Source organism: Ochotona curzoniae, unplaced genomic scaffold (assembly GCF_017591425.1).
Source record: "Ochotona curzoniae isolate NIBS_2020 unplaced genomic scaffold, NIBS_Ocur_1.0 contig_3520, whole genome shotgun sequence".
Classification (NCBI taxonomy): Eukaryota; Metazoa; Chordata; class Mammalia; order Lagomorpha; family Ochotonidae; genus Ochotona; species Ochotona curzoniae.
Genome location: NW_024465894.1, coordinates 31,698,941 through 31,724,643, shown reverse-complemented (window position 1 = coordinate 31,724,643; position 25,703 = coordinate 31,698,941). Strand labels below are relative to the sequence as shown.

General features: G+C 52.1%; 1 protein-coding gene across 5 annotated transcripts in view; it reads right to left on the bottom strand.

The window, feature by feature from the left end:
• Window positions 1–16,968, bottom strand: part of RASSF2 (Ras association domain family member 2) — a 35,860-nt gene extending 18,892 nt beyond the window's left edge. The window contains exons 1-3 of one of the 5 annotated variants that reach the window (XM_040980998.1): window positions 16,885–16,962; window positions 15,773–15,843; window positions 615–703 (exon numbers count right to left, since the gene is read on the bottom strand). In XM_040980998.1, the coding sequence (XP_040836932.1) occupies window positions 615–673 (59 nt within the window). In that variant the 5' untranslated portion in view covers window positions 674–703; window positions 15,773–15,843; window positions 16,885–16,962. Of the gene's footprint in view, window positions 1–614; window positions 704–1,084; window positions 1,214–9,510; window positions 11,672–15,772; window positions 15,844–16,517; window positions 16,856–16,884 lie in introns of those variants that run through there. The other 4 variants (XM_040981000.1, XM_040980999.1, XM_040981002.1 and 1 more) reach the window with 4 other exon arrangements.
• Window positions 16,969–25,703: the final 8,735 nt, after the last annotated feature.

Sequence of the window (25,703 nt, the reverse complement as noted above, 5' to 3'; positions counted from 1 at the left end):
AGTCAAGGACAGCCCAAAGCCTGGGGACCCTGCACCCGTGTGGGAGACCTGGAAGAAACTCCTGGCTCCTGGCTTCAGATTGGCTCAGCTCTGGACATTGCAGCCACTTGGAGCATGAACCAGCAGATGGAAGATCTTCCTCTCTGTCTCTCCTTTTCTTTGCAAATCTGCCTTTCCAATACAAATAATAATAGATCTTAATTTAAAAAAAAAAAAAAGACTACCACCGTGGGAGTCAGGTTTCCAAACAAGAACTTTGGCGATGGAAGCAGGGACACACTCAGACCACAGCCAGCAGCTACTAGCTAACTCCTCCTCCTGGAAGCCTTCTAAGACTCTATTTCTTTGAACCTCTCCCCAAAAGTTTTTGAGTCCCCTGTCAGGTCCCTCTCTAGGCCTGGCCCTGGGAGTCCTGATTTTTATCCATAGCAGTGGCCACACTGATGCGCTCCCTAGCCCAAATTCAGCTGTTGGTTCCTTCTCACATACAACGCACCTCGGCTCTCTGATGTACCCAGGAGACTCAACTCCGATGATGGCTTTTTCAACCCACAATGAAGACTCCCCACCCGGGACTGACTCCTGAGAACCCAACGCAACAGCAAAAATCTTACTTGGAAATGTATTTATCTTGTCCACATGGGACGAGGGAGGTTTGGGGAGTATAGTCCATTCCTACTTGCTCTTTTCATCAGAAAGAGACCTGCAGGGAAAAAGACAAGACAGAGGTTAAAGACAGGTGTGTTCTTGGGAACTTGCGCAACCTGAGTGAATGAGGGGAGCACACAAAATGGGGTTCTCCATTCCTGCCCCCCGACCCACACGCTTGGCTGCCCCTTCAGTGACATTGGGCTGCTGTCTCTGCACAGCAAACAACCCAAGGGGAACAGACGAGACTCGGACAGGCTGAGACCAGACTCCAACACAGAAAACATGAGCTCTCAAGCTGGTCCCAAGAGTGACCAGTGAGCCCCTCCCCGGGGGACCCTCCGACTAGGGCCACATCCTGAAGATCGCAGGTCACCACAGACACCCAAATATAGACTGTTGGAGACACAGAATGAAAAAGATGATTTTGACACACACAAAAAGGTTAGTACTCTATGTACAGTTTCTTTCATTACATGAATATTGCGTGCACTTTCAAAGACTGCTTGTAGAGCTGGGTGCAATGGGTCACAGCATTTACTCTGACTTCCAGGAAAACAGGATTCTGTGAAAGGCAATGGGCAGGCGTGGGAACACAGCAGTACTTTCCAAAAACCCAGGTTACAGAACTAGGAGTCCAGTTCTGCTGAACACACATGAACATTAAGCATCTGTGTTCACAAGGTGTATACACATTACAGTGCTTCTCAAGCTGCACCACCCCTTGCTGCAGTCTGTCTTAGGGGATGGAGTTGGCTGGCTGCATCCCTGGCTTCCACCCACATGATGCCCAGGTCAAGAGGAGCACAACCATCTCCCGACATGCCAAGTGTCCCTGGGACACACCGCCCCCAGGAGAGAACTGCGGTGCTTAGATAGGAGGGCGTCTTCCAAAAGTTTATGGACAAATGTGGTGAGAAAAAAACTTCTCAAGCATTTAAAAAAATGGCTGCTCCAGAATAAACAAATCATTCCATTCAATTTGCCTAAAAACTTTTGGAAGGGGGCCCAGCGTGATGGCATAATGGTTAAGGTCCTCACCTTGCACACGCCAGGATCCCATATGGGTGCTGGTTCTAATCCCGGCAGCTCCACTTCCCATCCAGCTCCCCACTTGTGACCTGGGAAAAGCAGTCAACAGCCCTGAGCCTTGGGACCCTGCACCCATATGGGAGACCCGGAAAGAGGTTCCTGGCTCCTGGCTTTGGACTGGCGCAGCGCCGGCCGTTGCACTCACTTGGGGAGTGAATCATCGGATGAAAGATCTTCCTCTCTGTCTCTCCTCCTTTCTGTAATTTGCCTTTCCAATAAAATAAACAAATCTTAAAAAAAAAAAAAAGAACTTTTGGAAGTAAGCTTTTAGATGTATGTAAATGATTGGACAAAAGGAACTCTGTTGAAACATGCTATCCTAAGTTTCAAACATAACATATGATAAAAGGCAAATGCCCTTAATATATGAAGGTTTTAATTAATAAATAAATAAGAAAAATCCTACAGTTATGTTTTAAAATAGGCAAAATGCATACAAACAGTGCATGGAAAAAAGAATACAGATCGTTAATAAATCATAGAAAAAATGCTCAACCTCCCCCATGACTTCTTTCACTCACCATATAGATGCAAACAGGAAGTCTAAAGTCCCCAGACAGCGGGGTTCTCTAGGGCCCTATCCCGTTCCACCTGCTGGGTGATATGACCAAGGCTACAGCTACAAATCCAGCCCACAGACTCACGAGGCCTCATCTCCATCCCTGGCCCAGTTTCCTCCCACATTTCTTCTTTTTCATTTAAGATTCATTTGTTTTTATTTGAAAGGTGTATTCTACAGGAAATGGAGAGACAGAGGGGTCTTCAGTCTGCTGGTTCACTCCCCAAATGGCCATTAACAGCCGGAGCTGAGCAGATCCGAAGTCAGGAGCCAGGAGCTGCTTCTGGCCATCCCACATGGGTGCAGGGCCCCAAAGACTTGGGCCATCCTCTAACTGCTTTCCCAGGCCACAAGCAGGGAGCTGAACTGGAAGTAGAGCAGCTGGGATACGAAGGTGCCCGTATGTGATACAGCCACCACTGTGCCAGACCCTGTCTTTCTTCTTAACTTATGCATTTACAGGGAAAGGAGACTTCAGAAAATACTTGTCCAGCCCACTGCACGGTAGAACTGAAATGGCAGGCCCTTCAAGGACCCTGCCCCTCCTCGGTCTAGTTCGATACGTGCATTTCTGATCACCCACTTCCCAACAGGGCCACAGGCCGCTGGCCCAGCCCAGCTGAAAACCCCAAGCTAAATTTACATAGACATTCAGACAAACACAGAGCAGCAGCAACAAAGGGCCGGAAGCTTAGAATTAGGTCTGATATTCCTTAAACAGTGTATTGTTCCTCGTGCAAGGAAGGGCCAGAGGAAGACACTTTATGGGGCTGGAATGCGGTCTCAATTGGAGACTTCCTCTGGCGGTACCTGCCAATATCCGCAGCCTTGCAGACAGAGATTCACTCAGCTGACTGACTGCAATGCTTCTGCCTTCCCTGCTGTTATCTAGAACGTATGGAGCCTTTCTGGGTTCCAAAATATCCTGTAAAGGAATAATTTATTAGCCCCACTTCCCACGTGCCTGGGAAACTGGGACTGATAGTCACCATGGCCATCAGAGCAAGGCAGGGAGGAGAGAGGGGTACTCCTTAGGGCCAGCAAGCATCTCTGTATAGCTCACCCACCAGAGCAAGGAAGGAAGAGGGAGAAAAGAGATGGAGGTATGTTCTATACACACCACTGTGCGAGAGTCTAAAACACTTGTAAATGCACTGAGTCCCCTCCAAGAACATAGTGATTTATTCCTCAGGAATTATTTTTCTCTCCCTTTGGAGAGGTAGGGTAAGGGGAGGGATATGACAATGACAGCACAGATCGCTCCCATCTGCCATGTCACTTCCTCAGTGCCTGCTGCAAACACCAGGGCCACAACCAGCAGCTGGGGCTGCAATTCAGCCATCCTTATGGGTGATAGGACCCAATTTTTTAAAAAAAGATTTTATCTTTAATTTTATTTGGAAGGCACTGTTATAAAAAGAAAGGGAGACACACAGAGATCTTGCATCTACTGGGTTCATTCCCCAAATGGCTGAAATAGCTGGGGCTGGACCATGCCAAGATGGGAGCCTCGAGCTTCTTCTGGGCCTCCCACAATGGTGCAATGGCCCAGGTACTTGGGCCATCTTCTGTTGCTTTCCCAGGCTTATTACCAGGGAGCTGGAACAGCCAAAACTCAAACCCAAGCCCATAAGGAACGCTGGTCCAGGAACCCATTATTTGAGTCATCACAATTGCCTCTTAGGCTCTTCATTGGGAGGAAGCTGGAGTCTGGAGTTTGAGTTGGGAACTGAACCACCCCAGCCTCCCCACCCCCAGCATTTCAACATGGCACATGTACTGTTGTGAGGTAGGCAGCTGGTTCAGGGTCAATAGCTTGAAAGCCACTCTCCCCCGACCTAGGCGACGCTCTGCCCACCTGTGATGCTTACCTATCATCTCCTGGTACCTGAGAGGGGGCGGTATTGCATTGTTGTGTAACCACTCCCTGCACATGCCCCCATAAAGGCCATGATAGCAAGAGGCTCACTCTCTCGGTCACGTGCTTCCATCACTCTGGCACTCTGACTCTTGGCCTCACCAGCATCTGCTTGCTCTCTGACTTCCCATGGATAGACTCCAAGGACAGGTATCACCTGAATATGGCCCCTGTGTATCTGTATTCCTCACCCTCTGTTCACTGCTTGGGTGGGACAGTGAAGATATTAATGCTACTGGGGCCGGCGTGGTGGCGCAATGGTTGAGGTCCTCACCTTGCACGCCCGGAATCCCATATGGGTGCCGGTTCTAATCCCAGCAGCCCCGCTTCCCATCCAGCTCCCTGCCTGTGGCCCGGGAAAGCAGTCGAGGACGGCCCAAAGCTTTGAGACCCTGCACTCGCCTGGGAGACCCGGAAGAGGCTCCCGGCTTCGGATCGGCATAGCATCGACCGTTACGCTCACTTGGGGAGTGAATCATCGGACGGAAGATCTTCCTCTCTGTCTCTCCTCTCTGTATATCCGCCTTTCCAATAAATTTTTTTTTTAAAAAAGATATTAATGCTAAGATGCTTTGTATTTCTGATTTGTGCAGCATCAGGAGTTCCAGGAGAGGTGAGGCCTAGCAGTAACGGAATGTGAGCCAGGGAAAGGTGGATGTTGGCAGCTTTGTAAGTGTGCTCAGGTTGCTCGCTAGATGTCTCAGGATAACTTATATTGCTGGGGAAGCTGGGACATAGGTCTTCAGTTTAATAGATGGATTTCAGGGTAGTGACCATTTGTTCTTGGGGTTTCAATTCAGACTGGATTGCCATATGAATCTGTCATTTGCCAATTTCCAGTGGGCCCTGTTAACACTGGTTAAAAAAAGACTGCTTAATAAACCCTAGACTTGTCTGGCAAGATCTTGCTTGTACCCCACAATAGCATGTCTTAACTCCTGGGTTAAATGCTGTCAGTCTTAGGAATCCTAAGGACTCTTTAGAAATGCCACTCAGGAAAGCAAAGTACCTATTGGCTAATCTGCTGTATTTGCCACTGAGTTTTGCTGGGGTTGCCTACTTGGGACATGAGCTTCCCAGGTGCTAGATAAGCTGAACTCATGTTGGACTCCCATGGGACCACCACCCTCCCAGCTCTGGCTTCATGTTTTGGCAGAATGTTCTATTGAACTCCCAATGATGCCATGTAGTTGGTCAACGGAATCGAACATGCCCCATGCGGAGACCCATGTACAAAGTCCTGTCTGCTCCAGAGAAGCTCTGAGACATGACCTTTCCCAAGCTACAAGAGAATGCCTGGAAGATTCCTCAGCAGCCAAATGTAGCCATAGCCCAGCTTTGGGGAACTTGCCATGCTCTGTGGGTAAATCCTCGCCCCTCCTCAAACCCAGATCAGCTTCCCACTGAACTCTCCTGCTGTCCCTGGGCAGTGCCAGGGGCCAGGCCCTAAGTCCTCAAACCCTACCCCTACCTCCCAGCACTCACTATCTTCCTGTAGCCTCCTCCAGTGTGTCTCCAGTTCCCTAGTCTGTGCCTCTGGGTCCTACAGGGGTCCTATGTCACCATGAAGTCTTTAAGGGAGGGACCGGGCTGCACAGCATTGTGGGGAAGGTCATAATGCTTGAGTCAGGAGACCCTCCGAGCACAGACTGAGGAGGCATTTGGGCACGTGGTTTCCTGAGGAAGTGTCTGCAGAAGAGGCTGCCAGGGGGTGAGAGAAGTGGGACCAGGCAGGGGAAGGAGCTGGGGGCCTGAGTTCAGCTGCAGACAGAACTGTCTGAGCCTACCACACTGTGGCTACCTGGGAGTAGGTGGGCCAGGCCTTCGTGTCCCTGAACCCTGGGAGGAAGGATGCTCTCCACTCCAGGCACCTGCTGCCAAGAACAATTGTTAAAACTCGTGAGCTGGCAACACTCAGAACCTGCAACAGAGCAAGTGGCACTGCACCTGTGCCTCGCCTGGGGTTGAAGCACCTACTGGCTCTGTCACCTTGCCCCACCTACCCCCTAGGCAGCTGTCCTCTGCTTGTGTAGGTGTGCAGAGCCAGGCTGCGGGGGTCAGGTACTTACCCACTCTGCCCCAGCTCCAGGCCAACCCTAAGGCAGCTGCACAAAGCCCCCTTTCCTCGCCCTTGGCCCAGCCCCAGCTCACAGGTGTTTCCAGCTTCCCTAAGAACAAGCAAGCAGCTGTCCAGGCCCCTGCAATTCATAGGCTCAGCTTCCTGTAGGGTAGCAAATGCCACATGCCCACAGAGTTCTGAGATGGGGAAAGGCAGCCAGCACTCTGCAAACACAACAGAATCCCCTGTTCTCAGTTCTTGGTTCCTCCAAACACTGATGCCCTCACTCCCTACCATCCAGAGGCCCAGAGAACACAAACGTTGGCTCTTCCAAACCCAGGTGCTTTTCCAGCCCTGGGACTACTCATCTCAGAAAGTCCCCAAGGCAATAGGGCAAATGTAAAAGGGACAGGCGTGGCCCTATCAGGAAAGTCCAGAGTGACTTTGGTGGTGGTGGTGTTCTTGTTTCTCATTTCCCAGCTCGCCTTCCTAGTGGGCCAGCAGGAGGTAGGCCCTCCCTAGCCAAATGTAGCTCCCAGGAAGGATGCAGGGAGCCGGGAGAGCCAGATCTCAGGCCTGCTGCAAAGCAAGCACTCCCTGGAGACCCACAGCTTCCTCTTTTGGGGCCTGACCCCACCTCTTCTCTGAGCCCTATCCTTCCCTCTGAGGACAACTGAGATCTGCCGAAAAAGTTCTTTCGCCCCTCAGTGTGAAGGACTATCTTGTCCTGGCCTCCTGGGGGCGGGGGGAGGGACTCTGGGGAACCTGCTGTGTTAGCCAGGTAGCAACAGAGCAAATGGGGCTGAGCCCCCTGCTTCCCACCCCCTGCACATGGGGAACAGGAAGAAGAGTAGATGGCAAACAGGAAAGCCCAGCCCCATTGTGCCACCCGAGGAAGGAGTCTTGAGCTGCTGGCTGGGGCTCTGCCAAGATCTCATCTAGAGAAGACAAGAGAGTCTGCGTGGTTCTCAAACCTGAGCCTGCCCATGGGCAAAACTCAGGCTGCCTTAGAAGAAACTAAGACAAGCGTCGCTTCCTGCACTGGTGTTTATTCAGTAGGAGGCCACCTCAGGGCCTGGCTGTGTCCTCTATGGGACCTGCTGCCCCTGCAGATCCTTCCCCATCCCCTCTCTCGGAAGCAGTGTCCAGACCCTGCCACCCCCCTGCACCCCATCTGCCATGGCTCAGCCAGCTACCCTGCTCTGCTTGGAAGAGGCCCTAGCACCAAGGTCACGTGACCACAGGGAGGGGCACTCCACTTTCCCAGCTTCACTTGGAACCGTGAGCAAAACATTCAGCACCTCTCCCCTCAAAAGAATTTTTAAACACATCAGGGAGGGGACAGGGCCGGGGGATGGGGTAAAAAAGAAATTGCCTGAGAAGGGACAGCACCTTTGGAAGCAGTTGGAAAAGGGCGAAGACCCATAAAGGCCTTCAAAAACCACGTGGTACGGTGGGCATGGGACCCCGAGGACACCCACATCCCTGTCAGATTATCTGAGTTTCAGTCCTGGTTCTGACTCCTGATTCCAGCTTTCTGTTAATGTTTAGCCCCTGGGAGGCAGCAGAGATGGCTCAAGGAACTGACCAGGTCCCTGCACCCCTATCCTGGACGTCAGGGTGAAGTTCCTGGCTCGTGGATTCAGCTCAGGGCAGCCCCAACCCAGGCACCAGGAGCCGCAAGCATTCGGGGAATGAACCAGCAGGCAGGAGCGTTTACTTTAACTTACTCAGTATTACTCTTCCCCTCCCTGCCTCTCAAATTAAAAAAAAAAAAAATTTCAAATACAGATTTCTGCCTACGCCCTGTTTCCAATCCAGCAGCTCCAGGATGGGGTCTGGGACGGTGGTGGGTGATGCTTCCCACAAGGCACTCCCTGGGTTGTCCTGTTTTCAGCATTGCACAGCTTGGTCCTATAGAAGGTTCCAGAAGTTAGAAACCTGTCTCAGGACACATGCCACATGATGTCCCGTGGGCTCCCTCTGCCAAACCTGGCTGAGGGTCGGACGGGGGATTGGGCAAGGGATACGATGGGGAAGAGAGTAAAGAGAATAAGGGACAAGCCTGGGGCAAGCTATGCGGCAAGTAGACCCAGTGGGACTGGGTCAGGAGACGTGGCAGGGAAGCCAGAGCACCTGCAGGTGTAGAAAAAGAGCCACTCCTCTTCCTCACGGGCCCATAAACCCTCACCACCAGAACCTTGGGAAATGCCTCCATGCCTCCCAAACCCCAGGTACCCCTGGCAAGGTGTGGAAGGGTGGGCTGCAAGGCTCTGGATTGCCCAGAAGATTCCAGGAAGTACCTGGGCCATCTCCCCTGGACACCTCAGGTAACCGCAGGCCTGGAGAGCAGCTCCCCACTGCCAAGATGCCCCTGTGGCCACATGGCCTTCTGGCCTCAGGGCTGGCCTCTAAGCAGAGAACAGGACGTGTTGCATGGAGCAAAGGAAAAGGCATAAGCGAAGTGAAATCTCGAGGCCGGACAGCTGCATATGTGTGAGCGTGAACGTGTTGTAGACACAGTGAATGGCTGTGGGTGTGTGCATTGTGGGTGTGGCGTAGTGTGTATGCGTGGGGGTAGGGCAGGCGGTGTGTGTAGAGTAGGGGTGAGGTGAGTGTGTGCACGCTCAGAGCGTGTGGGAGTGTTGGGTGTGTGTGTACATAGGCGAGTGGGAGGGGTATGAATGGGTTGCAGGCCGGGTGTGTGTGTGTGTGTGCATGCGCGTGCAGGTGTAGAATTCAGGATCTCGTCCAGCGTGTCGGGTTCTGCCTGCCTCCCTGGGCACTGCCTCCGTCACCACCAACCAGAGGGGCCAAAACAGCTTCAGATTCACCCAAGTGAGAAATTGCGTGGGACTCGTTTGGCCCAAGGGAAGAGCGCAGCCCTGATGGAGTGGTGAGCCTCAGTATTTTAAAGCAAATAAGACAGAAGAGTCCCTGATCTGCAGCTATGTTGTCTATTTTTATTTGAAAAGCAGAGAAAGAGAAACTGAGAAAACACTTCCATTCACTTGTTCACTGCTCAAATGTCAGCCGGACCAGGCTGAAATGGGGAGCCCGGGACTCAGTTTGGATCTAATGTGTGGCTGGCAGGGAGTCAGTACTGTTCTCTCTCAGAAGTGCACCTTAGCGGGAAGCTGGAATGCTATACGGAGCTGGGACTCGAACCCAGTCCCTCGGATGCGGGATTTGGGTTTCCCAAGTGGCAGCTTCAGGGCTGAGCCAGACACTCACCTGCCAAGGGCTGTTTTCTAAAGTAGCTTTTGGCGACGTGCCAAGGAGGCCTTCTTCCTGTCCAGTAATTACAGGATTTATGTGGGGTCCTCCCTCAGGGAGGGCATGGGCACGGGTCACTGCTGAGGGTTCCCTCCGCCCTGCTGGCGCTGGCAGGTGAGGAGGGTCTGCCTCCAGGACCCCATTTCCTACAAGCGCAGGTTGCTGTGATGGCCACACTTCCTGTTTACTGCGGGGTTTCCAAGTCACTGGTCTCTATGAGATTCATCTCTGATCTCACATCCTTTTCCTGAGGGGGACCCCAGCACTTCCTTTTTTGGTGCTAAAGGCTGAGGCGCCGAGCCCCATGTGCAGAGATCCTGAGGTCTGCCCTACTTGCTACAGGCAAACAGCATTGGAAACCCCAAAGCCAGGAGGACTAGCACACTCCATCCCCAGAGATGGGCAAGTTCCCCAGACACAAGAAGCAGAAAGGAAGGGAGAAGCAAGGGCAGCTTTTGGGTAGACCTGGTCCTCCTGGGAGAGCCATCTTGGGGGCACCCTACCCCCTCTCCCTTATCCTGGCCATACCCGCACAATGCCTGTGGGAAAGTCACCTTCACACAGCAGATTTCAGATCCCCAACAGGGTGACAGGAGGGAATGGCCCATCAGGGGCTTTCCAGAACATTCTCAGGGGGCTGGAGCAAGTTCTCCACAATACCACATTCATAGCTGTCTGGCTCTGCAGTGACAAACCCAACTTCGTCAGAGGTTGCTTGTGCAATCAATCTCAACACTGCGCTCACTGTCCACTGCCCACGAGTGAAAAGGACCTTCCAGACAGATCCCTCCCAGCCCACACCCTCACCAGCAAGCTGGACACCAGGAAGGCCTGAGGGGGCTCACATAACCAGGGCATAATACCAGACTCTGGAGAGAGCCACACGCCCTGGCTCCCAGCTCTGGGTCCCATGGGTTCTTGACCTTCCTTCTCTGATGTGTCCCTCCCACTCGACCACAGCCCCTCTGCCCTCCACCCTATACACACAGCAATCCTTGTCCCATTGTCTTTATATGGGGAATATAAAGCCCTATAGGAGTATTATCTGAGGCCAGTGCCCATCTCCCCCAGAATACCCAGGGTCTCATGGACCTACTGGCTGAAGTCCTCCCCGGGCCTTGGGCCACACTCTGGAGGAAGCAGTTGCCGGCCACATCCATAGCCGCCATGATGGGCTGAGTCCAGCTGTGGTGTGGAACACAGAGAATGCGTGTAAAAGAGAAGTGGAGAGTTGTCCTCCACTTTCCAGGAAGCTGATCTCAGCCCCTCCCTTATCCACAAGGCAACGGCTCTGGGAGTAAGAGGGGCTCAGGGAACCACAGGCTCACCCTCCCAAGCCCTCTACCCCCGACACGCACACACAGGTGGGAGCCCCAAGAAGCCAGCAAGCAGCGAAGCACAGCCGCTGTGTTCACTACGCTTCTCAACCCTGGCTCCCAGCCAAGCCACAGGTGCAGAACTCACACCAGTCCCCCAGGCAGGAAGGGTGGTTGAGACCTCTGTGGCCCAGCTTGAAGCAACCGCCAGAGGACAAAGACCACAGCCCTTTCCCAGGCTCTCCTTTCTTCCACTTAAAAAATACAGACAGGCATGCAGATTAACATTCCCACAAGGATAAGTCTCATACAATTTCATCCATATGGGGTACCCAGAAGAGGCTCATCCAGGAAGACAGTGAGTTACAAGGTAGGCGACCATGTGCTAGGGAGGAGAGTGAGGGCTCAGAGGAGACCACTGCTCAGCGGGTCCAGAGCTTTGGTCTGGGATGACAGGAACATTCTGGAAATGGTAGCAATGATGGCCCATAACATCGCCAATGCACCTAACGCCACTGATCCGTACACTTTAAATAGCCACAAGGGTGAGTTTTATGACGTGTTTTACCACAGTTGAAAATGAAAATCAATGACAGTTTCTGAACCAAAACCATGAAGTTCAAAATCTCCCCAAATTCACCACCCAAGGACAACAATTCCTCCGAGCGTCTTGACACACATTTCTCTAGGTACCAATGTAAATGGGTGACATATTGTATAAAGTTGGCACGCTGCTTGGCTATTTGCTTATTAGAAACATGTTTTCCATGTTAATGGGCCTACGTTTTTATTTCACATATATTCCGTATATGTGGACCACAAATTTCACATATATTCTAGTAGAGAATATATGAATACTGTTATGTATTACATAATATATATTCTAATGCATATAACATCATTAGCTACCTTGCTGTTGCTGGAATTCAGTCTCCATTTTTTATTGATGTTGTCACCATTATAAGAACACAACAGATATGCCCATGTGTATTTTTCTGGATGTATACAGGTATATTCTGGGGATAAGACTTGCTCCCAGTGGAAGTGCTGACTCAGAGCATCCAGAGTAAGGCTGCACTTTGCTCTGCAGTGGGTTCGGTCATGTAAAGCCCCTCTCTCTACACACAGACTGCTCAGATTCCCCTTGGGAGGGGGTGTTGATGACAGCACAGTGGTTCAGACAGATAGAGAGGAAAGCTTTGGTCAGCCCAGACTAACCTAACTCTCTCCTAAGCATTGTAATTCTCCACCAAAATCCATACTCTCAAATCCATCACAGCCCTGTTCTAAAAGGACCAGTAAGAGAGCAAGTGTTTTCTCGATTTGCTGTGTATATTCTAGGGCCCTGCCTGGGTATATAAGATAGCTCACTTATCTTTATAATCTCACTGAGATAGTTACTCTCATGTTTATCTCGTAGCTGGGGGAAATACAACACTGTGACTTTACTAAAGTTTTGTTACATCTGGACCAGTGCAATGGCTCAACTAGCTAATCCCCCGTTCTATACCACTGGCATCTCACAGGGGATGGTTTCAGCTCCAGATGCTCCACTTCCAATCCAGCTCCATGCTTGTGGCCTGGGAAAGCAACAGAGGATGGGCAAAGCCTTGAGCCCTTATACTCAATGTGGGATATCCATAAGAGACTCCTGGCTACTGGCTTCAGATCAGCCATCACAGCCCTTTGGGGAGTAAATCAGATGATGGAAGTTCTTTCTCTGTCTCTCTTTCTCTCTATAAATCTGCCTTTCCAATAAAAATAAGTAAGTTCATCTTTAAAAAATGTTTTATTTTATTCAGTTGAAAGAGTGACAGAGCCATTTAACAGCCATTGGTTCACTCCCAGCTGGCCACACAGTCAGGATTGGGCCAAGCCAAAGCTAGGATCTGGGATCTCCATCTGTGTCTTCCACGCACTTGGGCCATTCTGTGCTGCCTTCTGTGCAGGGAGTTGGACCACAGGTTCCCCCAGAAGTAGACCCTGGGGGGGATTCAAGTACAAGTACAAAAGGAGTGGGCATGTAAGAGAGGGTAACCCAGAAGACAAGAGAACCAGAGACAGCAAAGAGGGGCTGGTGGTGTGGTACAGTGAACTAAGCTGCCACCTCTGTCGCTGGTACCCCACGAGTGACAGATCAAGTCCAGGCTGCTCTGCTTCCAACCCAACTTCCTGTAAATGCACTTGGAAAAGCAGTGAAAGATGGCACTTCCATCTGTTGCAGCCATTTGAAGAATGAATCAATAGTTGGAAGATTCTTCCCTCTCAGTCGCTCTTTCTCAGTGTGTGTGTGTGGGTGGGAGTGAGCGTGTATATACAACTCTACCTTTCAAATAAATAAATAGGAAGCTGCCTTGTGTTGTCGTGGGTAAAGCTACCATCTGGGGTACCCGTCCATGCCCAAGCTGCTCCACTACTAACCAGCTCCCTGCTAATGTGCCTAAGAAAGCAGCAGATGGGCCAAGCATTTGAGACCCTGTACCCACATGGGAGAACCAAGGAAGAGTGACCCAAAGCTCCTGGTTTGGGTCTTGCCCAACCTTTGCCATTGTGGCCATTAGGAGACTAAACCAGTGGATGGAGCAGCTCTCTCTTGGTCTCTCCCCCTCTTTCTTTGCAACTCTTTCAAATAAATCAATACACCTTTAAAAAGAAATAAACTGTTTTAAAGAATGAAAAAGAGAGCAAAGAACACACCCCACAGTTATGCCAATAGAGAAGTCAAAAAGTTGACATATTTGTATTCTTTCTCCCGTCAGCTGCTGCTGTGGCTATGGTCACATGGGCAGAGAACAGACAGCATCTTGCCCAGTGGTCCACAGCTGCAAAATGGGAGAACACAACCCAAACTCCAGATCTGATGCTCTTCTCATTGGACTTGGAGAAGTGAACAGCTCACCAGACTCTGAGCTATGGGAAGCAGACTGATTCCTTGGCCAAACCATTTTGGGCTGACCCAGCCAGGAAAAGCACAGTTGTCTTTTGGTCATGCAGCTCACAGAAGTAGCAAAAGCCCTTCCGGGTCATTCTTCCCACCCCACAGGACTCAACTGAATGCTCTTCCAAGCCCTCTGCTTACATGAGAGGTTTCTTTCTGAGTCGCCACAGCTGCCTGGGGCAGGAGTTCCCAAGCTAGCATGCCAGACAGCTGCATGACTCTGTGATTATAGGCTCCACAGCATCAAAAATGACCCCCTGGTGACCCAGCCAGCCAAGCCTCAGGATGTCACTCACAGTGCCCTGTATCCTCTGGGCCTCCTGCCCCATTCACAGTCTCCGGAGGAACCCACAAGCAGGCTCAATGCATGGCATGAGCAATCCCAAGCCACTGCAGCTCACCCCATCTCCAGGACTTTGTAAAACTTCTTCTGGGAATCAAGGTGGTGTCCACAGGGCTGCGTGTCACTAAGGGAAATCACTAGGCTAGACCGAGAAGCCAGATAGGGAGGCTGGTTCCCCAGCCTGCTCCTCCCAGCTGCAGCAACTCCTAGCAGCCTCAGCTGGGAGATGGAGATTGGAGGAGGTCCTATTCCAGTTCAAGGACACAGCCTCACAGCAGAGCGCAGGGGGAGGCCAAGATGCAGGCAAGCCCTAGGGCTGCACTGGCGGTCACAGCTCTACTTCCCAGCCTCCGCTGGGGCCTCTTCAGTTCCCTGGCCCTGACTCTATGACCCCCGCCTCCCACACAGCAAGGCCACTTCCTGCCAAAGAATCCCAAAGAGGACCAAGAGCAGTAATCAGGCCAAGGTCTCTGTGTGCTTTGCTGACCAGTCCCCATCGTGGTCAGCACCACAGTCACAGCCCTTTGAGATGGCGCTATGTCCCGATGCTCAGCCCAAGCATCTCTCCAGTGGACGCTCTCCACCAACTTCAGGCAGCTCACACACAAAGCACAGCCGCCAAGACTAGCTCTGGGACACCAGGAAATAGAAACAAAAGCAAACCCAGGGGCGCCTGAGCATTGGAGAGGGAGGGAGAGCCCAGAGCTTGTGACCAGAGGGAAGGTGGTCTTTCACCCTTCACTGACCCCTGAGAGTGCAAACTGGGGATGAGACCTGAGGCTCCAGACGGAAGCCACACAGAGACACAGAGAGAGGTGGATTGCGGAGCCTGCAGAGACCTTGAGATGACCCCCCGGGAAGGTAGAAACACAGCAGGTGCAGGTACAACCCTGCCCTGGCTAGAAGCAGAGGACAACCCCTCCTCTCCACCACCACCATCACCATGGCAAGGCACAACAGGTGCCCCTCATTCTAACCCGATTTCAACAGCACACAGTAGAGGAGGGCATGGAGCATGTAATAAGCTGTAACCCAAGAATTACCCAGGGTCCCCCCAGGACTCTACCTGTGCACTGCCATCTGCTGAAGCACAAATGAGACATTCAGCCCAGAAAATCTCAGACCCCAGCAGAATGCCGGGTTCGGGACTCAGGCAGCTTACCTGTCAGGTCCCTGTCTTCCCCAGGGTCAAGAGCCACCCCTCTTCCAAACTACCCACCTCTCCCTACTTAGCACACATTTGCCACACTCTCCCACCTCCAAGGCTCACTGATCTGCTAGGGCTCCACTTCCAGACAGGCACTGCACAGGGGGACACCTCAGGGAGACACTGCGTTTGGCTACACATTGAAAAGCAGTAACTCTCCTCCAACAACCCAAGGAGCCTCAGCACTGAGAGGTTTCTTTTGTGCGTTTTCCACCTGCAGAAAAAGTTGCCAGTAAGTTGTGCACCACTTGGGGTTCCCCCACCAGGCCCCTGGCTGCCTTTTCTCTTTTGAAAGAAACTGGTCTCTAATTCTTTCTTCTCCATTGTCACAGAATGCACCGCGGCGGGAACTGAGCGAGCTGCAGGAGGAATTGTCAGCTCATTGATTCTCAAGTTCATTCATCGCCTGTACTCACTGTAGCTCTGGCGGGCACCAGACACTGTGCTCTCAGGAAGAACACTCGCTAGGCCCCTGCATCCCACACTCCTGCGGATAAAGGACAGCTGGCAGTGAGAAGTCCCTTGCTTGGTTTTTTTTTTTTTTCTGTCATACGAAGGTGCCAGGGACAGCGTAGAACACCCACAACACCCCCAGAGATTAAACCCTGCCCAGGGCTTCCCAGCGTACAGCTGAGCGCAAAGCAGGCGCTGGAAATGCGGAAGTGGCAGGGGCCGCCCAGGACACCTGCCATGTTCCAAGGCGCAGAAGATGCAAAGGTCCCCAGGGACCTCAGGCACCAGCTCAGAGGGGCTAGGAGACCTCAAAAGGGAAGTGCTCCGAAGACCAGGGGGAAGGAGGCAGAAGGAGCCGTGGAGGAACACGTTGTCCCGCACGCGAGAAAAAGGGGCGGGGGATTGGGGTCCGGGACTCCCAGGAACCAACAGGACCTGCCTCGCCGGGGGACCCCGGAGACCCAGGAGTTGCGTTGGGGGCGTATCCCCGCCTTTCCTTTGGCGCTCAAAGAAGGAACGACCCCCACCCTCCACCCCAAGGATCCCAGGAGAGGACCGGATCGTAGCTGCAACTTTCTTCGCCCAGAAGGCTGGCGGGCTAGGGCCGGGTGCTACATGGCCTTTGGGAAATGGGGCGAGGACACAGCCACGGGAATGCCCGCGTGACGGGGAGGAGGGGAGGGCGCGCAGAGGCAGAAGAGGACTGACCCGCTGATCCGGTCGGGGGCACGGGCCACCGCCAAGAAAACTTTTGGACGCTAAGGAGAGGACGGCCGAGCTCTGCACCTTGCGCCCAGCATCCCGCGCTCGAGCCCCGTGCCTTGCCTGAGTCTCGGGTGAGCTTCAACCCGCGCGCTCGCCGCGAGGATCGCGGGGTTGGGAACCGGGAAGCCACGGCGAGGGGAGCTGTTCCAGCCACGCCTCGGCCAGCGGTCGGCGGTGCCGGGCTCACAGCCAGCTTGGCGGGACCCGCAGCGAACGCGCGCTTGGGGGTCGGGCACCCCGCCCTCTCCGCCCTCCCTCGCCCGGCGCCCCGCCTCACTCTCCAGCCTCCCCTCCGCCTTTATCAGCCTACCGGCTCTGCGTGTCAGCTCTCCGCTCTTTCTCTCGCACTCCAGCCCTCCCGCACCCTCTGTCTTCGCCTTTCTTCCTCCCTCCTCCTCCTCCTCCCCTCCCCTCCGGGGGCGGAGCTTCTCCCCTCCCTCGCAGACAATGCTGTGGTGGCTGCGCGCCCCGGCTCCCGAGGCCCACGTTTCTTCCGGGCTGGTGACAGGGGTGGGAGGGGTCCACGCCATCCCTTTGCCGCTGCCCTCTCCCAATCGCGCTCGCCGGACGCCTTCACAGCTGCTCCCATTCCCAGGAACGGTCCAGCTGCCCACCCAAACCCACCTGGAGCGCCCCGGATTCCCCGGCCCGGAATATGGGGTTTTTTTCCTCCTGACACCCCGACTAGTTCCCCGGAAGAGTCTGAGCCAGGCGAGGCTAACGGGCCCCTGCAGCTGGGGTGCTGGCAGACATGACAGCGTAATGTGATGGAGGCCAAGTTTCTTTGTCCATCTTTCCCGCCCCTCATTCCATCCCTGGATCTGGGCGGGGGAGGGGGCTCCCAGGGTGCAGGAGGTCCTTGAGCACCCCGGAAGCGTGTTGCCTGTTCTTTTATTAGAATGACTTGCCCCCCACCGCAGTCCCCCCCCCGTTCATTTCCGACCCCTGATGAGTCTGCCCCATTGGAACACCGAAGGAAAGGGTATCCTAACGGTGCCGGGGTGGCCAAGCCTCAGTCCTGCCTGGAAGCGGCGTTCCTTGCCCGGTTCATTGTTTGCATTTTGGAATGCGTCTCCCTTAGAAACAACGTGGAACACGGGAGTCTGCTCTCCAGGCCCCACAGAGGTCTGCGCAGCCCGGAGCGCAGCTAGAAGGTGGTGCAAGAGCCAGCGAGCTGCCAGGTGCAGCCAGCACTGAGGCAAAGCAGCCTCTCCTGCTGTCACCCTGCCCTGCTGGCCCAACACGCTCCTGGCCTCGCTCTCCAGGCGGTCTGGTAGTGAGGCGGCTGTCCTCGGTGGGCGCAGTAATGCCTCTGGGAATGTATTCTGAGGGTATGGGGGATTTTTTCCTGGGAACTGAAGAAAGAGCTCAAGAAGAGGCAGAGCCCGAGGCTGGGGGAGGCCAGCTGAGAGCGCCACTCTGAGTTCTTTCCCATTCCCCAGACACAAACGACACTGTGTGACCATGACCCCCAGCCCTGGACCGGGGCGCTCTGCTGTTGAAGAAAATCCTCAGATGCTGCTGCTAAGATCCCGCAGTCCCCACACCCGCCTCCCAGGAGAGCAACTCGCTGGCTCACCTTGGGACTGTTCTATGACCTAGCATCCAGCTCCTGCTGTACCCGCCAAGCCCATTTCTCTCTATGTATATTCTTCATCTTTGTGAGCAAACAACCACCAATGGATTCAGGACATTCAAGAAATTCTTTCAACTCATTCATTTCTTCATCCAGAAGCCAAACTGGAGAAATGAACAGCCTGGGTTCTGATGCAGTAGCCTGGCAGCTAAAGTTCTCCCCATGCATGCATCAGGATCTCTTATGGGTGCTGTTTCATATCTGGCTACTCCACTTCCCATCCCCTGCTTGTGGCCTGGGAAAGCAGTCGAGAACATCCTAAAGCCTTGGGACCTTGCACCCGTGTGGGAGACCTGGAGGAAGCTCCTGGCTCCTGGCTTCAGATCTGCTCAGCTCTGGCTGTTGCAGTCACTTAAGGAGTGAACCAGCAGATGAAAGATCTTCCTCTCTATCTCTCTTCCTTTCTGTAAATTTGACTTTCAAATAAAAATGTAAGTAAGTCTTCAAAAAAAAAGTGTGAGGAGAGACTGATACCCATCCAAAAAAAAAAAAAAAAAAGACAAGGAAAAGGAAAAAAAGGAATGGCTCCCTCCTCCCAAGGTAGGACAGAGGCGATGCAGACATGATATTTTACAAAAATTAAGTTCATGCAATTCCATTCTACGCTTAAACCATGCTAGCCAGCAGGCGGGCTGGATGAAGCAGCTCAGGATTCTGGGGGAGAACAGGTGAGCACTGTGTAGAATAAGTTCAATAGAAATATGAAAGCCACAGGTGCAATTTTAAGCTTTGCAAGGCTGCTTTGACAATGATTTAAAAAAAAAAAAAAAAAGAAGCAGGGGCCGGGCAAAATAGCCTAGTGTCTAAATCCTCACCTTACATCCGCCAGGATCCCCATATGGGTGCCAGGTCAGTCCTGGCTGTTCCACTTCCCATCCAGCTCCCTGCCTGTGGCCTGGGAAGGCAGTGGAGGATGGCCCAGGCCTTGGGACTCTTCACCCATGTGGGAGACCTGGAAGAAGCTCCTGGCTCCTGGCTTCAGATCAGCTAAGCTCCAGTAGTTGCGGCCACCTGGGGGAGTGAACCAGCCAGCAGATGGAGGATCTTTCTCTCTGTATTTCCTTCTCTCTATACATCTGCCTTTCCAGTAATAAATCTTTTCTTTAAAAAGGTAGGTAAAGTTTAATTTTAGTATATTTTATTGAAGCCAGCATAGCCAAAATATTATTTCAACAAGTCATCAAGATAAATCAAGAGACACATCATATTTCATTTTTGCACTAAGTCTGACATCCCTTGTGTATGTACACATCAGGATATCTAAATGTGAATATTAGATGTCCACACAAAAAAACCAAATCCGTTTTCAGTTTTTATAAAAATTTCTAGTTGAGATCAGGCACGTTCGGGGTGGTGTGGCCGTAGACGACAATGCCCAAAAATTTCTAGTTGAAAAAGTAAGTTTGCCAAGGTGTTGCCAACACAAAAGTCTCCCAACAAGTGCGTTGAGCATCAGTGGGTACATATTCATTGTAGTTAATTATGAATAATTAATAAAATGCAGTTCCACAGAGCCAGTAGCTATCTTTCAAGCCCTTGGTAGTCACATGTGACTTGGGGCCACCTCATTGCCACAGCCAGGACCGGAGAGCAGGGGGCCTCTGTTGAGCTCCAAGTCTCAAAGCCGACTCCCCTTTCCTCTTCAGCAAAGCAGTGACGGGGGGTACCAAGCCCATCCAGAAAGCAAGCGTCCCAGCTTCCTCTCCTGTACCATCCTCTTGGGCAGCCTTGCCACCAGATGAGAGCCCTACTGTGTTCCTGGAGAGAAGGCAGGGAAGGGGCAGATTCTGGGAACAGGGAGGAAGAAGCAGAGAAGGAAGCTGAGATGCGTCCATCTTCCTTACCTGCAGGTCTCGGTGATGGGTTAAGGGCAGTTCTGTACGGACAGCCCAGAAGATTCCCGGCTGCCCATTCACTGCCCCTCTGGTCTCAGGCTTAGCCTAAGGAAGAGGGAAGCTTCATTCAAGTCAACTGAGTGAGTCACCAGGGCCCGAATTTACTTCCTGGGGTTCCCCAAAACCTCTGTGAGACATAGAATGGAGCAGAGCCCTGCCCCAACCTGCTCCCAAGAACAGGAGCACCAGATGGAAGCTGAATTATGAGCCGGAGGCCTTCCCCAAGGCCTGTCTTCGTTAGATATCCTGCCAAAGCAGAGTCTCAGAGGAGTTCTGGACAGGGCATTTTGTAGGACCCAGGAAACAGGCGTGTGGGAGAGCGGCAGGATGCGACAAGGAAGGAAGAGAAGCTAATAAAAGCGGACTAATGAGCAGGTGACTGCTAAGCAACTGGGGCTCAATTCCCCATGAGCCAACCCAGGGCTGTGCAGCTCCTCCATCCACGTTGCCCTCTCTGAGCTCAAGGGGCTGGGCTTTGCTCTCTGTCCTACCATCCCTCGCCATTTGCACATTACTGCTTGCACAATGCACTGTTTCTCACTTTCAGGTTTATGTGGATGTCTTTGATGTCAAGGAAGCCATTAGAGGGGAAAACAAAAAAAGGAAGAAGGGCCCAGCACTGTAGCCTAGTGGCTAAAGTCCTCGCCTTGTACGTGCTAGGATCCCATATGGGCGCTGGTTCTAATCCTGGTGGCTCCACTTCCCATCCAGCTCCCTGCTTGTGGCCTGGGAAAGCAGTCAAGGACGGCCCAAAGCCTTGGGACCCCGCACGCGTGTGGGAGACCCGGAGAGAAGTTCCTGGCTCCTGGCTTCAGATCGTCATAGCACCGGCCATTGTGGTCACTTGGGAAATGAATCATCAGAGGGAAGATCTTCCTCTCCGTCTCTGCTTCTCTCTGTATATCTGACTTTGCAATAAAAATAAGTAAGTCTTAAAAAAAAGAAAAATTGGAAATGCAGAGCTCTGAAGGTGCTCCCAGACCCAAGCTTTGTAAGCTGCAGCCATCGGCACCTGTACTTCCTTGTATTCTGCTCCCAGGGCAGCCTTGTGCAATGGGGCCCAGGGATATGCACCCCAGTCCTAGCTTTACACACCACCAGGGAAGAAACTGACACGCAGCATCTCTCAAAGATCCCTCTCACACGGGGCTGGGAAAAGAGAAAGACCCCCGAGAAAAGGCCGGAGGGAGTGCCCGAATGACTGCTTCTGACTAGACACATCAGTCATGATGCTTCTTTCCAGCACTATCCATGAGCTGAGATGATCCAAAGGAAGAGCCACAGAGTTACAGAGAAGTAAGAAAGCACGGACAAAGTCCCCTGCTGGGGTCCAGCCACATCTCAACGTATCTGGCACATCAGCCTGGTGGGCCACCTGGAAATCAGCTTGAGAGGCAAAAAGTGTACCCAGAGGGAGGGCATAGTCATGAAATGACAGAAGAAAGCAAGTTTGCCCGTTAACGAAGCTTTAGCTCGCAGGAGGGAAATGAGCGATCATTCAACTCTACAGCCTAACCTGGATCCTGGACACAAATTCCACCATTCCGCTTCTCTATTCCAATGGTTTGGTGTGTTGACAACATCACCTGGAAGCAGAGAGATTGGTCACCAGAGCAGTTGCCATTATCTCCTCCTAGCACGTGCCCTTTGCAATATGACTTTTTGGTTCCTCCAGTAACCAAGTAGATTCCATCTGTCCATCCCAAATCAGGGTTGACATTGTAACTTGGCCGTGGCCGTCACGATCCAACAGAAGTCATTGTGTATCCCTTTGGACTCCAAGCCGCAGGAAGCCCTGCGTTCTCCCACTCTCGGCTGGAAGAGCATTGGTTCCGCTTAGGTGAACAAGCCTGCACTAACCTGCTGGAGAAATGACCCATTGACCAAAGCCAAGTGAACAGTTACAACAGGCTCCCGTACATGAAGGAGCCCACCCAAACTCACTCAAACCCACCACCTAACCCAGAGCTGACCCTGGTTGCCTAAGAGAGCCCGACTCAGCCCAGGCCAAATAGCCAACAGAAACGAGCACAAGCCCTATAGATGGCTGTCACCGTGAGCCACTGAGGCTTGGAGTGATCTGTTTTATAGCAATTCCTGGCTGTTACAGAACAGATACTGTAGTCTTGGGCAACATGCACAGGTGTTTAGTCAACACAAAGCTGGAGTCCCTTGTGTTTGCTCATGAGTATGTGTGGGCTACCTTGGGCAACGCCACCATCCCACCCACCCTGCACCCTCCATCACCACCACCACCGCCACCACCACCAAAGTAAAAGAGGTGTTTTCAAATGACCCCAATTCTGAATAGGTTGGGAACATTTAGGTTGTTAATGTGACCTCATGTGTTCTCACAAACTGGAGAGGCTTGGGGAAATTTGAGTCACAAAGATTTTGTCACTGAATCCGACAAGGTTCTCTTTCACAGGGAGGGATTATCTTAATTAAGAGTCCGCTGTATCAGCCACTAAGTTATTCCCATAGCATCTAAAATATTTATATGGGTGATGTCTGGACTCTTCTTTGGAGGTAAGAGGAAGATTAAGCTCTTAGAGAGTTGGTCTCTAAGTTGGCTCAGGTCCACAAGCTTTGGACTCCAGACAGGACCCCAACTTTGCTGGATCCTCCCTCCTCCAATTTAATGCAAACAGGAGCCTGTAAGATTGAAAAAGGAATCAAAGAACCCGAAGCACATGACCTAGATTTACTGGGGATTTGCAAAAAGTTCATGAAAAATGCACATTATGAAAAAATAGCTACATGGAGTTTAAACTTTTTGCACTACCAAAAATAACTCTCTTTTCTTTGTTCCATTTTCCATAAACTTTCTGAAGTACCCTTATGTTCATTCACACCAAATATGTCTCTTTTCACACACACACACACACACACAAACACACACACACACACACTACAGAGAGCCTGAAGGCTAAGCTGACCCTCTCAGCAGCCACCCTGCTATGAAGCTTGGTAACTGAATTGTGTAAATGAGATGGGCTATTTCATTTCATTTTCCTAGGAATATGTTCAAGTTTCCCTAACCCCGTGGTTACATTCTTCCCAAGCTCCCCTCCCATCCATTTTTGGAAGGAAGTTTCAGTTCCATGTCTGAACTGCACACACACTGTCATACTACAAATTCAATCCACATACGAAATTGTATCAATTGATATTTGTAGATGTCAGTGCTGTGCAAGGTACCAGGTTAGGCATAGTGAAAGATAAGAAAAATATAGTCACCAAAACAAAAGAAGTATTAGGAGGCATCTTATCCCACCATGCACCTGGTAGGCTCAGCAGCTGGGACTTAGAATTCAAGGCATTACGCTGTTAGGTTGGTGAGAAGTACAAGGTATTTGAGACAGCATCAGCCCAGAGAGATGGATTGTAAAGAACTAAGCATATCCCAGAGCACACAGAGAGGAAGTGGGCCAAGCCTAAACAGGCTTCAACTCTGACCTGCAGAGTCCTGTCTCTCCCTGTTCTTTTCCTGCTTCTTGCATTGCCTTCTTATCCATACCTGCTCTAATTTCTGCCCAGATGGCAGCCTTGACCCCGAGGTCTCCCAGGGTCTTGGAGAGAGCTTGCACCCACCTTTAGTTCACTGAGCCTCTGGGTGCCATCAGCTGTGGCCGGCAGTGGAGACCAGGGCATGAAAGCGAGCCGTCTCTGGTTTCTGGAAGGAGCAGGGTGGGCAGAGGGGAAAATTCTTGGAGTGCTCACAGGGTGTGTGTTCGTCTCACTCCTTGGAGTTCACACCCAGGTTTGAAGATCCCTGTCCACTGGCCCCGTGAGTACCCTTGGGAGATCCTGGAGGGTGGGTGTTTTCCTCTGCCCTTTGCAGATTTGCCTTCCCTTCTCCTGGAATGCCCTTGCTCCCCTGCCTGCTGGCTATGCCCAGGTTAGTACGGGAGGACTTTGCTTGCTGATGGAGCCCATGTCATAGCATGGATGGGTTGTTCCCTGTGGGTCCATGGGGGTAGAGCTTGGTCTTGAGGATGGTTGGGGCAGGGAGCGAGGTGGGACCTTCAAGAGGGAAGGCTGAGTAGGAGGCCCTCTGGTCACTAGGAATCCTGGCCTCCTGCAGTGAGGCCTCATGAAAGCTGGATCTTAGCTCTCAAGTCTCTGTCACACTTCCTGTACTGAGACAAGATCTCTTGTCCTCACATGGCTTCCCCGGCCCTTATTCTTACCCTACGATCAGGAAACTGGAGCGCTAGGATGGGCAGAGAACTTGCCTGTGGTCACAGTGAGAAGGTGCCAGAGCTCGGACATCAACCGAGCTGTTTGTGGGCTGTCTCATGCCCTTTTGTCAGCCCTTGTGTTTCCTGTCCATGGAGAAGCCAGGTCCAGCTGGGGGATGGTGCCTTGCCCTACCAGCCTCAACTAACACCAAAACCAGACAGAAAACCTGGGGCTGGAGGCCAGCCTCGACTTGGGGAGGGGCAATGCAGAGAGAGTCAAGGGTTTTGGTTGTTTGCAGTCACCGAGGCCTGGACACTGGAAGCAGCAGGAGTACCACCTTTAGGACCTTGGATGACCATACTGTATCCATCTGCCGTGGGCCAGGCTGTGAGGACCCCAGAAGGTGGCATTGATGAGCTGTCTTCCCTTTCTGGTTCACATCTCTTATCCTCTCAATCCCATTTGTGTCTTTGATTGTGACCTGGAGGGCTCTGCCATTCATCGATTCATTCAGCAAACATGCAGTGGACGACTCTTGTGCCAGAATTCTTGTCGGCACTTGGGAGACTAAGCCCATCAAGTCATCATAGTGTAATGTACTGTGAGAAAATAACATGTGTGTTAGCAGATCTCTCTCTCTCTCAAACACACACACACACGATCTGCTTTCATGTGAGAGGCATTCCTGATGCCCATCTCACACCAGAGAGTGTCTGGGAGATGGATGCTGAGTGGGAGCTGTGCAGACAGGGAACACGGGAACCAAGCTGCAGCGTGACGGCATGTCTGTGACAGTGGAGGGACCCTGCATCCACACTGAGCTTAGGAAATGCGAGCTTAGATCACCCCCTAGCCCAGCACACGCAGCCAGCTTTGTGTTGTCCAGAGCCCTTCTACCCTCCTGTGAGCCACCGAAAGACTTCTAACACTTCAGAGTAAAGTCTCATAGAAACAATACAGAAGCAGGTTGTAAGCACACTAGAAAGTGCCTGTAAGACGAGGGTGCAAGGAGAAGGGGGGAAAAAGTGATGGAGAAAAACACAACCATCCCATCCCAGCTATAGACAACTACATTGTACCTACGCAAGTGTTTGCTAACACTGCTGGGAGAAGAGCAGCTAATAGCTAGTGGGCATCCTGGGCCTGCTTAATGCCAAATTTGTGTTAATTATACCAGTGTGCCAGCACAGTTGCATATTCTTTGTTTAAGATATGTAGGGGCAGATGCTGGCATGCCACCAGACAGGGTCTTGAGACCTGTGTACAAGTGTGCATGGGTCCTGGATGGGCAGGAAGTGCCCCCAGCACACCGCCAGAGGATCAGGCTTGGAGATCTGTGCACTAGCAGGCCTGGGGGGCTATAGAGTGCTCCTGGAAGCCAGTCTGGAAATATGTGGATGGGAGGACTGCTAG